At 43.7% G+C, this 17261-nt stretch overlaps 2 protein-coding genes across 22 annotated transcripts in view; one reads left to right on the forward strand and one right to left on the reverse strand.

Annotated features, from left to right (window-relative positions):
• The window catches only part of Fam210a (family with sequence similarity 210 member A), a 41066-nt gene extending 32281 nt beyond the window's left edge, over positions 1-8785 (forward strand). For 2 of the 4 annotated variants that reach the window (XM_050157957.1, XM_050157958.1), the window contains one exon: positions 1734-8785. In XM_050157957.1, the coding sequence (XP_050013914.1) occupies positions 1734-1967 (234 nt within the window). In that variant the 3' untranslated portion in view covers positions 1968-8785. The remainder of the gene's footprint in view (positions 1-1733) is intronic. The other 2 variants (XM_050157959.1, XM_050157960.1) reach the window with 2 other exon arrangements.
• Ldlrad4 (low density lipoprotein receptor class A domain containing 4) overlaps positions 3672-17261 on the reverse strand; it is a 315823-nt gene continuing 302233 nt past the window's right edge. For all 18 annotated transcript variants that reach the window (XM_050157940.1, XM_050157946.1, XM_050157941.1 and 15 more), the window contains one exon: positions 3672-15894. In XM_050157940.1, the coding sequence (XP_050013897.1) occupies positions 15364-15894 (531 nt within the window). In that variant the 3' untranslated portion in view covers positions 3672-15363. The remainder of the gene's footprint in view (positions 15895-17261) is intronic.

The raw sequence follows: 17261 nt of genomic DNA on the forward strand, positions 1-17261 counted from the left end.
AACACTCATACACATAAATATTTTAAGAATAAACCAGATAAGGAGATGTTTTGGTATGTGTTGTTTTTTTTGTTCACACCCCCACCACCACGTCCCTAGCCCCCACCCGTGGTCCTCCTAGATTGCAGATTTAGATGGGAAGTGCTCTTAGCAGTTAACAGGTTGATCAGTTAACAGTTGGCAGGGAGGAGAGAGAGACAAGGGTTCCCAGCAGAGGGAGCCTTGAGGACTGCAGGATGCTAGGTACCAGAAAGTTAGATAGGAGCTATTGTGGCTGGAATGAGCAAGAGAAGCAGAAAGACTTGCCAGATCAGGAGCCTGTGTGTTATAGGGAAACTATTGGTTACTTTGAATGTGTGACTTCAAATCACTGCAACTACTATCATGTTAAAGCTGTGGTAAAAAGCTGGGGCATCAGGATGAGGCTGTCTGCTACAGAAGCCTAGGCTGCATGTCCTCATGTCAGCACCCAAGTGGTACCTGGGGAGGCAGTCAGAAGCAATTGGATGGTGGGTATGTTTTAAAGAAACGCATGGGCTTTCCTAATGATACGCATACAAATTACATTAAAGAAATTAAGAGCTATTTATTTTGGCCTGAGTAAATGGAAGAACAAGTTACCATTTTCTGTAGTGAGTAAAAATTTTAGAAGAAGCAGGTCTGACTGGGACAGTTGAGGCCTGTGAGTTTGTGCATATTAAGTCAGACATTCAGGTGCAAATGATTTGGGTAGTTGGCTATATGTGTTTTTGAATTGAGGGAAGGGATTCAATATGGAGATGTAAATTAAGAATTCTTAATATATAGATGACACCAAAAGCAGGAACCTGGACAGGCCATCGTGGGAGTGTGAAAGTGAAGAGTCTACAGACCTTGTCCAAAAGCTACAGTGACGTGGCCAGTGTGCCCGAGAAAATCCACGTGGGGGTGGTCCTGGCACCAGGTGCATGGGAGTCAGGCAGAGGGAGCTGTTTTAGAGTGGGCCCAGGCTGCTATAAGGTCAATGGTGAGTCTGGTCCCACAGAGGCCACTGAACTAAAGAGAGCGGCTTGGTGGGATTAGAGGAACAATTGCGAGAAGAATGGCAGGTGCTTTCTGAATGTTTGCTGTGCCTGCTTGAGCTCCCGGTACCAGGTGGCCATTTGTTTTTGCAAAGCCCTTCCACTGGTTCAAGTCTCTTAGTTTCTGTCCTTACGTTGTGATGAAAACAAAGAAGAGCTGCCGTGGCCTTGGGAGACATCCGTTCCGGACCCTATGGTGAGATGGTAGCATACGTGCAGAAAGAGTTAAAGAGAGACGATTTGAGAGTAGAGCAAACGTGAATCCAGCAAAGTACCTGACTCTTGCTCAGCTTCCCACTGTTTGAACTTTGGCTGCATTTTAGCTCAGATAGATAGTGCATGCCAGAGATTTTGGGGCACAGAAACCTGCACCTGTATTACTGTTAGAATCACACCCTCCTTCTGCCCCCATGCTCATTAGGGTGTCAGTGCAGCTGTCTGTGATAACCCTGAAATCTTAAGTCATATGGTCTGAGGACAGACATTTTAAAATAAGCCTGCAGAAAAGTAGCCCTTGTTAGAAAGACAAACGATATACAGTATTATACTCGCCTTCTCTAACAGAAGTGTACGCTGATTACCGAAATGTTTAGTTCCAACTTAATTTTGTTTACAGTCATAATCAGGTGTTGATCAGCCTGTTTGCTTTTGTTTCCTCCTTCTTCCCCTAAGATTGCAACACCTGCCCGCTATACTGTGACCTTGGGAGGAACGTCCTTTACCGTGAAGTATCTGCGAAGTCAGGGGTACATGTCAACCCCACCACCTGTCAAGGAGTATCTGCAGGACAGAATGGAGGAGACTAAGGAGCTCATCACTGAGAAAATGGAGGAGACAAAGGATAGACTCACTGAAAAATTACAAGAAACCAAAGAAAAAGTCTCTTTGAAGAAAAAAGTGGAATAAGAGTGCCTTATGTAAGATGTTACAGAAAACCCCACACTTTAACCCTAAGAGACTGGGGGCAAAGAACATGTTCAGAATGTCTTTTTTTTTTTTTTTTTTTTTTTTTTTTGCTTGCCTAAATGTGTATATCCTCTGAGGGTTAAAGAACAAAGAGGTTTTTTGTTTTTAAGTTAAATAACAGTGGAGGGGAAAAATCAATGTTTTTCAAAATGAAATGAACCCAGCATACAAATTTTATATATGAGTTGCAGTAATAAGCAATAGCTAATGCCCTCAAAGTCAGAGTTCCTGTTCCATAGCCTCAGAATCCAATCTGCTTCACGGTCTCTGACATTGCAGTGTGTGTACTGGTCAGGCCACTAAGTGCCCAGTTTTGTGGGGATGAACACCATTCCGACTCTGGGTAAGAGACTGGAGAAGTTACCTACAAGTTAACATGTAGCCCTTAATTCAAAAAGGTTGTATAAATCCAGTCTTACATTTATTAGTAAGATATGTTGGTTATGTGATGAAATGGACCCTGTAAAATGGTTTTTAACTGGAGCTTGTCAAAATCACATTTCTAAAGCAAATTCTTTTTCAGACTTAACTATGCATGGTGGTTGGACACTTGGATTGTCAGACTTTCTTGTAACTCGCTTCTGTCTTCTCCAGCCAATCTTTGGAAGAAAATGAAAGTTTTATATAAACTTTATTATTGAAATAACATACATCAGCAACTCAAGTTCACTCTTCTTAACTCCATCAAGCCTTGAAAGACCACCGCTGATTGGGTAGGAACAAGTCGGTAGCTGCAGATGCTTGAGAATGGAGGCTCATGGTGGGTCCGTGGAGAGCAGGTGAGCAGTGCTCATCTCAGATCGCTCCACTACATCAGCCCTGTGGGATTTGGGTCCTTACATCCCTGGTCAAAACATAAGAGGCCTGTCTGTCATAGGTTCCATTAGAATTGTGGTGTTTGTCATATTGGAAGGAAGAATTCCCGCTTAAATAGTATGCTTGACTGTTTCTAGGTTGTAATGAATCAGGCTGGCAGGCAAATCCCATGTCTGCAGAATGTCTTTCTGTGTGTGGGTGCACTCTGAGCTTTCCTTTAGGTCTATTTAACCCTTGGGTTGACACTGGCGCAAGAAATGGCCTCTTTATAGGGCATTGGTTTTGACTTGCCATCAGAAGAATGTCAGAGACCTTGCCACATAGCTATCCCATTCAGCCTCTGCTTTGTGACAGAATTTATGTCTACTGCTTAATTTGGCCAAATTTAGAGAATAAGGAGATAACCTCACATTTGAGAAATCTAGTCATTTTATTGAAACATTAAGTGAAAATGCTATGGTCGGAGTCTTCTGGGTTGGAGAATTACAGAGGAATTTGTCATGGGTCTCTGTTCTTTGTGTGTTGGCAGCATGATTAATCTGAGGCAGAGTTCAGTGCACTGCTGCAAGTTGATGGCACCCTTTCATATAAGCAGGACAACACACTTTAGCATGTTTATTGAACAGGAAGATAGTAAATGCTGATGTATTAACATTCACCCCTCTCCCAAACGACCAAGAATACCATGCTAAATGTGATAATATAGAAGTTTTTCTCCTAAGACCTTTTACCAGTCTCAGTGCATAGGGCATATCATCTAGTGGAGGTAGTTTGAGAGCTCTTAAGACATTGCTAATAATCATGAGACTGCAACTTTTATCCCAAGTAGATATCTTCTGCCTAGTCCATTGGAGTCGTATTACCCTCCAGTTCTGAGTCTGGGTTGTGTCTTGCCAATTATAGCAAATAAGGAGCTGTTTGTTATCTGCTTTTAAATCCAATGAAAATGTCCCTAAAGATTTGAGAAGTTATATTGTTACTATTTGGCATCAGAGATGTCATAAAATGCTGTTGTTAATATTATCCTTAAAACAAACAACAACCAACTTGCCGGGGATCCTGCAATGTGTTGATAGCAGACAACAGTACATGTCAACTTAAATTATCAAAATGTATAATATAGATTTGTATATGCTGAACTGCATTTTATTCACAGCAGATCATGGGCTTCTCTTAGCTGCAAGGGAAACGAGGAAGCTCCACATCTGGTGTGCACATTTATCCTTTTGAAAAATACGCTGATGTCACAGATGAAGCTGTGACTGAGTTTTTTTTTTAATAGACAGAAAACATTTGCTTAGCAAATTAGTAAGTTCAAAAGAAAATGAATTAGGTAAGAAGCTTGGTTTGTTAAAGAATAAGAGTAAAACCTGCCTTTTAAAACATCACATCATTATTGAGAGCCTTTTGTGCAAAATGGGGTGCTGTTTGGATTTCACCAAAGGGAAAAGCTTGTATATTGGGAATAGCCTTCTCCCCACAATGAAATAATAAAACTAAGATTTGAAATATTTCCAAGTTTTCCACTTAAAATCTGCCCCCGTCTTCTCATTCACAGATGAAAGAGTGAAGGGCTTTATGCTCGGGGTGAGCTAGGACTGGGAGGCTATCTTGTTCCTAGGCCAAAGTTGTAGGGATTTTAAGCATCTTTATAGTGTGGGCAGAAGAGCTGTTCAGACAATGAAGCTGTATTTTAGACACATTGAGCTTCTTTTAATGTCCTTTGCACTGGGTTCATGTCTTTTAAGATTTCAAAACTGCTTCAAAATACAAGCTGAGCTATTGTAAGTTGATGCACTAGCAATGAGATTGGCAGAAAGTGAATTTTGCAATTGAGGCAAGAAAAGTTAGTAATATTTCTGAGTTCTTTTTAAATAGAGAATTTTGAATATACACACTTTTTTTAAAATTATTAAAGGGCTTCTTAAAAGAGGTTGTTGTAGAATTAGAGGAATAATTTTCTTGGTAGCTACAGTTCATTTTCTGAATATTGTTTCAGATTTCCAAAACTGAGTCTCCATAAAACCTAAAATAAGGTAATTTTAAATGTTCCAATTAAGTGCCCTTCTTGCATGCCACTTACTTGTTGGCATTAAGAGCTCACTGTTTAATTGACTTTAGCAGGGACATGATGAAAGAATTATCCAGGCATTGGCCCCATGCCGGATGAGCATGTGTTGAGGGATACGTGGGTCTCTGTATTGGAAATTTGCAGAAGAGGTGTCGGGAAGGCAGTGAGGAAGTTGTCACTCATCCATTCTTCAAATAGTAACTGTGCTTGGTCTCCATTGGCCCATGTGTATGTTATTTACCAGTTTTGTATTAAGTAGAGGTTCCATGAGAGAAGGAAGAAGAAAGTCATATACAGCAAAGTCTGGACCTCATCCTTCCTGATGATTGGAATGGTCTAAGGGCCACACCTTTCCCAGAATTTGACCTTTCATGGCCCCCTTAAGGAAACTTTCTCTTATACTCTGAGCTTCTCGCAGTTAAATGCTGAGTTAGGCTCGCTGGATTGATTTTTCCCTCTGAGACTTCTATGACCTTTGATCATTCTAACCAGTCAAAACAAGTCTGTGGTTGGCCTACGTCTCCAGGATTAAGCTTTGAAAATTAAGGTCTGTTCTTCCCTATACATCACTGATAGTCACTAACAGTAATTACAGATCCTCCTTATCCTGTGGCAACTATTTGGTTATTTTGATAAGAATGATCTTCTTAGTAGGAAGAATGTCGTTATTTTAGAGCCCTTGAGGGCAGAGTGGGGCGTGGTTTGTTGTGAGGATTTGCTTGAATGACCTTCTTGGGGAAGCAGATATCAAGTGTAGAATATGGCTTCTTATCCAGTGAGCTATGGGGAAGTACATCATGCTGTTTTCTCTGGGAAACCAGTCCAGTGAACAAACCTTGGTGGTGAGAAGTATGACTCCATGCCAAAGTATGCTTCCTGCTTCCTGATTTTCCTGAAAGTGGATTAGCTGGAAATTTTGCTTTCCCCCGTTTACCCACCTCCCTTTGTCCGGCCTTTTCTGTCTTGAACTTTGACTAATTTAAATGTTAGCAGTCACTGACATGAGAAGGAGTGTGCCCAGTGCAAGTCTGCTCAACAGTTCTGTAAGCACAGTTTTGGTTCAAGGTGCACAGCAGCACAGCGTTCTTCCAAGGATCTGAAGCTTCCAGCTGCAGTTGGCTGCACCCACCAGTTTCTAGAAACAACATTGAAACCTAACTTCATCCTTTTTGTTTTAATAAGATGAAATACACATAGTAAAAGGCGCTTTCTGCCATATTTTGACAATTCCATAAAGATGCTCCACAAAACAGCAATTCTGTATCATCCTTTTCCAGTTAAATGTTAGCTCTTAATCCTGGATTTGATTTTAGGAAGGGCAGCAATGTTCATACATGAACATAGTTTAGCTGTTGCCTTGTTTGCGCCTCTGGAGTGTTAGACTGGAGATTCTATGACAAGCGTGTTTTTACTCATTTGAATCCATACCTCCTCAGGATTCTTACTGTGGTATCCAGGTTGTTACTGTTGCTGTTTCTCTCATCCATGGGTGTAGGATGTCCTTACCTGCTTGGTATTCGGCCGCGGCAGTGTAGTTATAGGGCCCTGCTGCCCAAGACCTCAGGCAACAAGTACATTATTCTGTTTCCTTGGTGAAGCAAAGTCAGGTTACGGGAGCTTGTGTACTCTGTATTCTTCTGACCAGTAACAAACAGGTGTGCATTGCTCCCAAAGTAAAAAATACTGTCAAGTATGTCCACAGACCTAATGCGGTATTTGTTGAGCAAACTATTCAATAATTGCACTGTTTTGTTTTTAAGATTGTTAGCTTTTACCTTTGTTTTTACCACTGATAATAATTCAAACCCAAGGCTTAGAGAACTGTGGAATTTAACACTGATGAGTCATGTCAGGACATTGAAGCCATGTTTTGGTTAAGAAAAAACCAAAGACCTGTGTGTCTGAAGTTCAGCCAGGCATTACTCATGTGGTCCCTTTCCCCTGTGGCAGGTACTTAAGTATGCCAGGCCATGCTCTTGGACTTAAAGGAAAATAAAAGTCAAGCCAGTTCATCAAATTTGCCAGTAATGTATAGCCTGGCTCTTCTGCTGATACAGTTCAGCTTTTGGCTGTTAACCTTGTAACGTGACTTCCTTTAGACTCTACTCTGGCCATCCTCTTTTTAGAGTGATCTGAAAGGGAGATAGAAACTATTGTGACCTTATCCCTTCGTTTTCCCCCTTTAGTTTTAGATGGGCTGGGGTGGGGAAGCTAAAGGTCCAGTCTCATTCTGTCCTCCGTCCCCATCTAGTGAAGTCGGCCTTAGCAAAGCATTCAGGTTGCAATTTTCACACAACTGAATCCATACTCGAAACTAGTTTCTCTTCTGGTCATATAATACCTTTTGCCTTTTCCTAATTACCACATTTAAAAGTAATGAAGAAAAACCTCAATCAAGTCTAGATTTTTTATATTAAGTATAAATAGTAATGTTAAATACTTCATATATCAGGGACCACTTGGTCTCAAGAAATTCTCAGATTGTCTCCTTTTCCTTCCTCCCATCCATGTATAATATTAGACAGTGCCATACTTGAAAGCTGCTGAGACTAATTTTTCCATTTAATTGTTGCCAGTTTCTAGAAGATCTGAAGCCATCAGAAACTTCTATTTATGGAAAATTTTGGTGCAGTGGAGTTTAAGATATCCTTAGGAAATACTAGGTTTCACCAAAATTGAGTGCTTGCCCTCGCTGAGTCCCTTGAAAAGGAAGATTAAAGCTCACGATTCATTTGGCCAGAGGGAAGATTTCCTATGAAGTAGTCTCAGTACCATAAAATGAAAACAAAACTCCAGGTACTTCCACACAACTGTGCGGCAAAGCTTGTGTGTTGTTCACTGCCTTGGCAGATGTGTGCCTTGTGTGCAGGGACAGCCTCCACAGGACCTGCATGGAGAAGATAGTGTGTGGTTAATGTGCCCATATCTTCAAGTGGACAGAAAGAACAGTAGGACCTCTTTGGCTAGCAGCTGCCACCTCATGTGGACACTTGAGGGTGTGGTGGGCTGCTGTCTCTGCCTTAGCTCTGCTTGGCTGAAACAATTGCACGTGCTCTATAGATAGGAGTTTGGAACTACCTCCAGCCAGGGACATTAATTACAGAGGTGAGCTCTCGAACCGTCTGAAGGCTGCTGGGCCCAAGGTCTGAGCTGCTCTTTACCATATGTAGCAAATGTTTACAGAAACATTTTAATTAGAATCTGTGTAAGCCAAACAGATCAAAACAGTAAAGTGAGGGAAATCTAACCTGTTTTAAGTAGCATGTTCACTCAGAAGGCCCAGGGTGAGCTGCTGTCTGAAAAGTCCTTGTTTTCTGCATCAGGCCTTACCAGAAGCCTTCAAAGCTTGTTTGGTCCTCAGCCAGGGGACCTGGGCGGAAGGTAGTCCCACGAGGCACTCTTTCATTGTAAACTGGAGTCCCAGCCTCATGCTCTTCAAGGGTTCAACCTTCCTGCTGTAACATCAAAGCCTGTTGCTTAGAAATGCCTCTTGATGTCCTCCTGCTTCTCCTGAAGCAACTCTTGAGAACCTGGGCTGGACTTTCTGAGAGGAACTCAAATCTGCTAGTACTGAGGTGGTCAGTACCAGTGGCAGAGGGGCAGGAGAGCCTGGCACCTCTCTTCCTTTGCTCACACTGCTTGCTGTTAGGTTTGGGAGCTCTGGGGACAGCCTCTGGGAATTCTCTGAGAGCACAGTGTGGTCTGCTAGTGACTAAGAATAAGAGTCCCCTCATCAAAAAAAAACTTCACTCTGAATCTGAAGTGGACTAGAATTTGGGCCCACACAATTATTCCAGTAAGACTTTGAAATTGTTTCTATTTGTTTATTGCAAATTTACAGAAATGGAAAAAATAAATCTATTATCACTTATCCTCACTGTTTGATAGGTTATGTGGTGTTTATGCATACATGTGTCATCTAGAATCTATACACTTACTTAGCACAGATAAAATGTGCTCCTCTCTGTGCAGGTCATAGAACAGCTGAAGGCCTCCAATGTCAGGGATTAAGTATTTGTTGCCAGACCTACTTAGCTTGCTGTGTGACTGGCTTTGTGTGACTGCCATCCAAAGCCCCTGTGGGATTAGAAGTTCTCAGGAACCAATTCTGAATGTCCCATGTTAGAACTCAGAATTGAGAATTCTGTGATGTCTGTGATGTCTTCTACTCAGGTTTATAGAACCCTAGGAAATCCTTTTAAAAAGTCAGCCACCAACCAGTGAGCTGGGGATTTAAAATGGTCACTGCCAAGCTTGGCAGTTTAACTGCATTCTGGGAACTCACCTGGTGACGGAGAGCACTGACTCGAACAGGTTATCCTCACCACACACCAGCTGTGGCACATGCGTCCATTTGTGTGCACACACAAATGTTTTTCTTGAGTCAGTAACTAGAGAATGATCAGCAGTATCCTTTGGACTGGGGTATAGCCCAAAGAAGAACTGTTTCCTGGGTCCCATCTCCAACTCCACAAAAAAGAAAGTATTTTTCTGAGACTGATCATACATCAGTTGTCTATTTGTATGTCGTAGCTGAAAAGTGAACAAACAAAACCCCAGGGAACAGATATTTGTCACTGATTATTTTTAATGAGTTTGTGCTATGATTTGATCATGGCATTAGGAACAAGCAGAAACCTGATTTCATCGCTAACAAACAGCACTTGTGCAACGTCTTTCATCAAAAGTATTGCAGTTAGAGACCTGAGGTCTAGACTGTATCCCCACCTGAGCAAAAGATGCAGGCGGGTGACAGTTGCGAACCATTTCCCGTATATAACCAGGAGTTACGTTAAAGAGTAAGCACATTGTTGTTTAAACACAAAAGGACTTTGACTTCTGATTATCATAGCTCACAAAGATCGGAAGATGCAATTACAGTTGTACTTTTTTAGTAGATTACTTTATAATAAAAATTAAGTGAACTAAGTGTTGTGGATAGTGTATATATTTTAAAACAACTTTAAACTCAACAAGGATATTAATTGGAATTGAGATTTTTGAAAGGCAAGTGCATCTGATAGAAGCAGCATCATTGAGAGGGATCCTCAGCCAGGGCCGGGTCTGCAGAACCGAGTTGGTCATGCATCTTACTACTGAGTCTAGAACATTCCCATGCTCAGAAGAGTGCTCGTTTTCTGACAGTGATGGAGCCTTGGGTCTTCACCCCAGGGATCCTGAGGGTGTACCCTGCAGTAGACAGAGACACTGACTTGGACTTGAATGGGACATAGGAGGGATCTATTGACATTTTTACCCAGCTCTTGCAGGGAGCTGTTAAAAAGGACCGAATTGGCACTAAGAGTTGCACATTCAGAATAAGTAGTAATAGCTTAGAGCATTTTTTTTTTTTCCTGATTGGGGATAATTCTGTCTCTGACTTTCAGAGTCAGAGCTCATACCACAGAAAAAATAAAAAACCCGGAATTCCCCAGACATCATTAGTGACACACTGAATTAGACTGGACGGCAGCATTCCACGATCGCTGTTAACACTTCATACCCATGGTGGCTTTAATGGACACCAAGGCTTTTTTGCTTGAGAGGGGACTTGTGGGGGGAGGGAGGACAAAGGAAGAAACTTAAAAATGCCAAAGCCACAACTGGAGCTGGAAGGGAGAAGTGTGACTTTATGTGCAGTCTAACATGTAACCTAACTGAGGGATCAGGACTACCACAGAATACAACAGGAATGCACTTACAAGTCAGTCTGTTCTCAGCTGATTGGCAATTCTCTAGTGACAACCCAAAACCTTTCCCTACCCTAGTCATCTTTCCCGAGGCACTGTCTCCCTACAAAGTCCAGACAGTCCATTGGCTTCATCGCTTCCATTTACAAGACAAGGCACCGAGAAACATGGGACACAAAGGGTCGCAAGTGCTCTGAGGCTAAATTGCCTCGGCTGCAGGTTACTTGTTTTTTGACACCATGTGTGTCTTCTTCAAAGGTTTGCACATCCCAGTGAGGCCTGGTGTCTGGTACCGCAGTGAGAAGGCCTGCACAGAGAGCAAGCGGAAATACAGCTTTCCCCTGACTAAAAGAACCAAACCGGTCCATTTCTAAAGGAATTAAGAACATCTTAGAGATTGCTAAAGTTTCAGAGCAGAGGTACAGCTCAGTTCCTGTGTATGTGCTGGTCATAAACTGCTGCCTGCTATCCAGACTCCATCCCATGGTGTTAATATATTTCATAGGAAAATAAACTACATAGACTTTATGTAATCATTTGCAAGTGTCCTTACAAAAGATGGAGTACATAGGCATTCTTAAGTTTTATGCCATTTCTGGTAAAACTGGTATCTATACAATATATTACAGTATTAGTTTCTTGTTCTACCCATTGGGTAGAGTATGTGCATATGTTCAACGTATATACAGCACCTTACAAATGAAAGCAAACAGTTGAAGAAGCACCATTTCAAGAGAGGCACAGCAAAGGTGAGCATTGCACACTGGGGCTGGGGTCCTACATCTGATAGCAGAACACAAGGCACCTCAGCTACTTACAGATGGACGTGCAGAGCTAGGGCCCCAGAGGGTGTGTAGCTGCATCACTGTCCAGCCTAACCTTGTCATGTTACACTGTCTCCAGCCCACCTAGGGACAAAGATGGGTATGGGAAGAAGTTCCTTGTTCAGCAAGAGGTCCCTGTGCTCTGATATTAACCTTGTGCTACATCCAGCTGGCAGAGCCAGCTATCAAATGACATCTTTATTCCTAAAACCTATGACTATGGGAGACTGAGAATGCTATTGTGATTTGTCCACATCTCCAAGGACTCTGAACAGCCCCTGGCAGCCACACAACAGGGTTTGATGGAATCAGTACAATCTAAGGAAACCATGGGGCTGCATGGGATTTTAGGGTGCAGGCAAGTCTGGATGGGTGACTGGCATGGGAGAAAAACAAAACGGTAACAGAAAGCAAGTATTCTTCGTTCTGCTCGTCCCGACTGCTGAGATTTTTCAGAGGAGTTGCCATTCTGAGCAAACTCTGCAAGCACATCCACAGCATTGTGTCTCCAAAGCCCAACTGGAATCCAGGAATGGCCACGCTCTATCTCCAGCAGTGTCGGCAGGACCTAAAGAGGCCACATGGACTTCCTCGGTAAGAAAGAGAGCTTGAGGGCATCTAAAAGGCTTACCCTAGGAGTCTTTCTAGAAAGGAGCAGTTGGATAAGAGATGTAAAACCACCTGAGAGAAAGGCAGGTAGATGAATAGATTCTTCTAGATCAAGGCAGCTTTCTGAACGTACTTCCTTTTGATCCCAATAAAGATGAAGAGCAAATGGAGCTACTTAGAATTTCAAAATATTAATAATACTCTTTTTGTACCCAATTCTCATGTCTGTGTGAAGAGGCATCCATCCCAGTTTGGCTCCTCATCCTTGGCTCTTGTGTTGGAGCTAAAAGTTACTAAGGAAAAGTGTAATTCTCACAGTGTACCTGTAAGCTTTAGTCACTGCCATGCTGTGATCTCATGGGCTAGGTGTGTGTCTGGTGGAGAAGGCATTGGGGGAGGGGGGGGCAGTAAACAATTGAATGAGTCAGCTTCACAACCTCTTATATTAAATATTGTTTCAGTGTTTATAGAGTTTCTGAAAAAGCAAATGCAGGCTAAAAGAATGAATTCCAGTAGGTGGGTTTGTGGGTCTGGTGTTACATATCCCTTGAAACCCACAAGCTAACAGACAAGTCAGAGCAGCATGCCCAGGACTGCTCCTTCTAACCATACAAACGTTTCCTTCAGTGCCTCATGGGAATAATCATTACAACCTATTGTCAATTGCCTAAACTCACTGCTTTCTAAACTGAACCCTCGGGTTCTCGGTTTTTTGAAAGACAACAGCCCCCATTCTGAGCTGTGTCTTTGTCCTCACCTTAGAGCCAGGAGACAGCATGGCATGAGCTGTAAACCGGAAGGCTACTGTCTAAATCTCCCTGGGCTGAGAGAAATGTCCTCGTTCATTTTTATGGCCTTAGCTTTGACTTTTAAACTAATTCCTTAAAGAGGCCCAGCCTCAAAGACTTCAGAGTCACAGGTGGTGTGTGTGTGTGTGTGTGTGTGTGTGTGTGTGTGTGTGTGTGTGTGTGTACACTAAAGAGGCAGTCCTCTAGGGTACCCAGTGTTTCCTCAGCACTGTTGGCATCTACAAAATCTCCATATGCTTGCCAAGCTCCAGAGGAATTTACAAGTCTCTGATCTTAGCTCTTTCTCACGGCTGGCAGAAAAGTAAGACTAAATAAGGATTGAGAAGCCATTTGGAGCTGAAACCAAAAGGTGGGATTGCCAACTTCACCAAAACGACAGTTAGGATTTGGAATGACAGAGCCATAACCTCGCCTTCCCCTGGCTGTCATCCATGCCAAGTCCTCTACCAGTGAGATCCCAGCAAGGACACCTACTTCTTCCTCTGCCATCGAATCCCAGGGCCCCATTCAAGCACAGTCTGAAAGCATCGGTCACCAGGAGCTAGAAACTTCAAGCAAGTGGGAAAGGTCTTCTTTGGCCCAGTTAATGTAGCCTGAGAGGCCACTGAATGTCACCAGACAAGACAGAAAAGCAACTCCAGAGTCCCAGAGACCTTCATTTGTACATCCTTCCAAGCAGTGTTCAAGCATGAACTGACAACTGTTGCCCATCTGTCCTCTCTCCTTGTGACTGTGAGTATTCCTCTGGAAGCTACTGTGTGAAATGGATAAATCCCACAGAGATTACAAGTCTCAGACCAACCCGGGGCCTACCTACCAAGATCAGCAGAAATAAGCTGCCTGGGGTCAGACAGGACTGGGGGCCTCAAACAATCTCTAGTTCTCAGGTAAGAGTAGCGTTACTTCCCATAATCACCTCTGAAAATAGTAACAGGCACACATACAGTCACACACAAGCACTCACACACACTTATTTGGTGTCAACCTGCCTCTGAATCTGCATTCCTGTTCCGTGCAGAGGTCAGACCACCGGAAAGAAGCCTGCTGCTGCATATGAGCCCACCGTGGTGCCGTTACAGGAACAGCTCTTACATCTGCAGAAGAAAGTCGCTGGGGTCCTTTATTGTGCACAAGAATGTTTAGAAATATTAGAAACAGTAAACTGACTTCATTTTCCAGCTGTAATTCTACCTGCCATGCCTTGTCCTCACCCACCACCTACCTCTGTTTACTAACCGACCACAGTACAAAGACTGGCTACACAGAGGTGAGTCTGCACCAGCACCGATTCCTCTACCATGCAACACTGGTGATATGTAATGGCTTATTATGCCAAATCTGTCCCTGTGTCAGGCCCAGAGGCATAGTAAGCATAAGGAACCATCACCAGTATGGCATTTAGACAACCAAGTGGGCTTGGGAGCGTCTGCTGGTGCCAGGTGCTGAACAGAATATCCCTTGCAGAACTCAACAGAGCTGCCTAGGATGGGAGAGGCCACATAGTTCAGCAGTACACAAAATAACCATCTTGCATTTTAAACAATTTATTGCATAAAATAAGGTATGTATCTGAATATATTTCATGCTACAGTGAAAACAGTCTAAATTGCTGACGCTGCTGGGAATAAGGCTAGCTCTGTATGACACTTGATGCGCAATGCAGGTGTTTCTCTCCACCTGCCTCTCCAAATAACTGCAGTAGTGCACTGCTCGCTGCAGATCCTTGCAGCATGCCCCTTGTTAAACGCGTGGAACTCAGTAAACACCAGGGCACGTTCCCCAAACCCTTTCTCATATGACTCTGTAGGACTCTCAAGGATGTTCCTTGGGTATAACAGCCACCCATAAGTGACAAGACAACATACAGACCTTCACACAACATAGGTTCCCTCGTCCATATTTTAAACATTACGATAGTGCAACTCTTAAAGCATACCATCAACAGAAATTATTTCCTCTCGCTCCTCTATCCACTTTATACCTTGGCACACAAAACAGGAGTTTTGACTCATATTTTTAAAACAAAATAAAAGTTTCACACCTTTGGAGAAAAAGCAAACTGACTGATTCTTCCCCGTGATAATATATAATAATTCTTCCTTCTTTATTCAGTTAATTATAAAAAACAGGCCATTCTGGCCTCATTTATCTGCAGTCTCCTTTTGGAATTAAATAGGTCAAAAATACCTTTATGGGTCTTACTTTCATGAAGTCTTCCAAGCCTCCTCGGGTTCCTTGGTACGCCCTTTGCCAAGCTCATACCAACTCTAGCCCCGTCTCCACCCCTGCCCCCAAGATGAACACTGTTGTGGTCAAACCGGATGCAAGTTTGTATTGTTTCAGTCTTGTTTGCATGCAATTCCCAGGATAGGAATCAGAAACGAAGACCGTGTTTGCACATTTGGTTTTACTCAGCTGTACGACGTAAAGCCGGACAACACTGTGGCAGGGGGGCCAGCGGGCCTCTCTCTCCCTGCCGAGGTTTCTCTCTCCTAGCAAAGTGCGCTCTGAAGGGACTCAGACCAGGTTCCCAGGCTTCCTGTCTTTGCCCTTGATGGGTACTATTGTGCCCTCTGAGTTGTTCGGCTGAAACTGTGGTCTGCTGCCCCTGTGTGCGTTGCTATGCTGGTGGTGGAAGAACGAGGTGCCTGGGTAGTGGCCCATCACCTCGCTGTAGGTAGGGGGTGGCCCCTCCATCCTCCCGTTACTGCTACAGGTAGCTGCACTGATGCCCGAGTGGCTGCTTGGTGGGCATGGTCCCCCGTTGTACATAGAAATGTCTATCAAGTCACTGTCAAACACGGTTCGGTTGGGTGGGGCCCTCACGGACTCTCGGTTGAGTTCCATCTGCTGCTCTGGGTCCCGGAGCTGTAGGGTGCAGGGTCCCTGGTAAGGAGGCGGCTCTTCCCCGTCTGACAGGGAGATGGTAGGAGGCAAGTCAATCTCGTGCTGCACGTAGGGGTAGGTGGGCTGGAAACGACTGAACGGATCCCGCTGGATGAAGGATGGGGTGGTAAACCTATCCCTGCCCCGTGGGGTACACATGATCTGGAAGGAAAAAGAAGAGGCCTGAGGACATTCTCAGTACAACAGTGACCAACAAGGGGATAGGCTCAGGGAAGCTCAAGCTTGTTCTGTGTTCACACCAGTTTTCACACCCCCTCACACCATTTCCCATGCAAGACAGAAAAGAACTTGTCAGGAACTTAGAGGGGCGGAGGGAAGCCCAATGTGTATTAACATTTCCGGGAAGGCTAAACTTCAGTAGGGAACAGTAGCTAACTGAAGACTTGGATGTAATGGAGTTATTTAGGCAGGCGACAGGGATTCAAATGGGACCTCAGAGTGGAGAGAGTGGGGGACAGGGATGAGGCATGAAGCATGATGCTATGTTGTGGCTCTGACAACCAAGTCACAGGTGACCTCATCCAAGCCTCAGAGGCTTTACCCATAAAAAGAAGACAAGACAGGACAAGCCTCTTGCTTTCTTGGGACCAGACAGCTCTAAAACCCATGAATGAGCAAAGTGAGGAGAGGTTTCTGAGGTTACTTTTGTAAATAAACCAAAAAAGTGAATTTCTTTTGAATTCCTGGACTTTCACAGTTATTTCAATACACATTTGCTACAGTTATTTTTAGTTATTAATGTGAAAATTTCAAAGTAAATATAATTGTAGATTCCCCCCCCCCCAAATTAACTCAAACCATATGCTTTCTTTAAAACATATCTCTTGGGGTCTTCTTGGTAAAATGGTAGTACAGGCTGCCTCTGTATGAGCAGGTGAAAGAGACAGCCGGCATAAGGGGAAATCGACATGACTGTAGACAGAAACACACCAGAAATCCACAAAGGACGTCAAGAGAGGGAGGGGGAAGAAGCAACACAGAGAAGTAAGCTGAACATAGCCTCGGCTCCTCAGTTCCCTGACTGGTCGGCGAGGGACCCAGAAATTATTTTCAAAAGGTAAGCAGGAGAAAAGACTGGCAATCCTACCCTCAGGCTGGGCCCTCAGTCCGCCAATCCCAGGCTTTAATGAGCTAGCGATTCCGTGAGCAGTCAGACCAGTGGCAGAGAAAAACCTATTCTGTCACACCACACTGAGATAGGATCTATTGCTAAATACTGAGCTACCCCGAGGAACAGCGGCAGGTCAGCGAACCTCAGTTTGGGCTGGCATAGGCCCTGGATGAGGGAAGACCCAGAGAAGCGGCCGAGAACAGCAGGCTGGATAGACACTGACAGGCCAAAGGGGGGTGGCCACATGAGGCTTGGCTCATGCTACGATGTATACGATGTATACAGAAAGAGATTCCCTCTCCCTGGGTGGCTTGAAACAGATATCTTGGATTGAGAATAACCTTGGAATGAATAGTTCTGAATATGAGGCCAGTAAATGAATTAAATTTTTCCCTTC

Source organism: Alexandromys fortis, unplaced genomic scaffold (assembly GCF_014885135.2).
Source record: "Alexandromys fortis isolate MF-2015 unplaced genomic scaffold, M_Fortis_MF-2015_v1.1 scaffold_94, whole genome shotgun sequence".
In the NCBI taxonomy this organism is placed as follows: domain Eukaryota; kingdom Metazoa; phylum Chordata; class Mammalia; order Rodentia; family Cricetidae; genus Alexandromys; species Alexandromys fortis.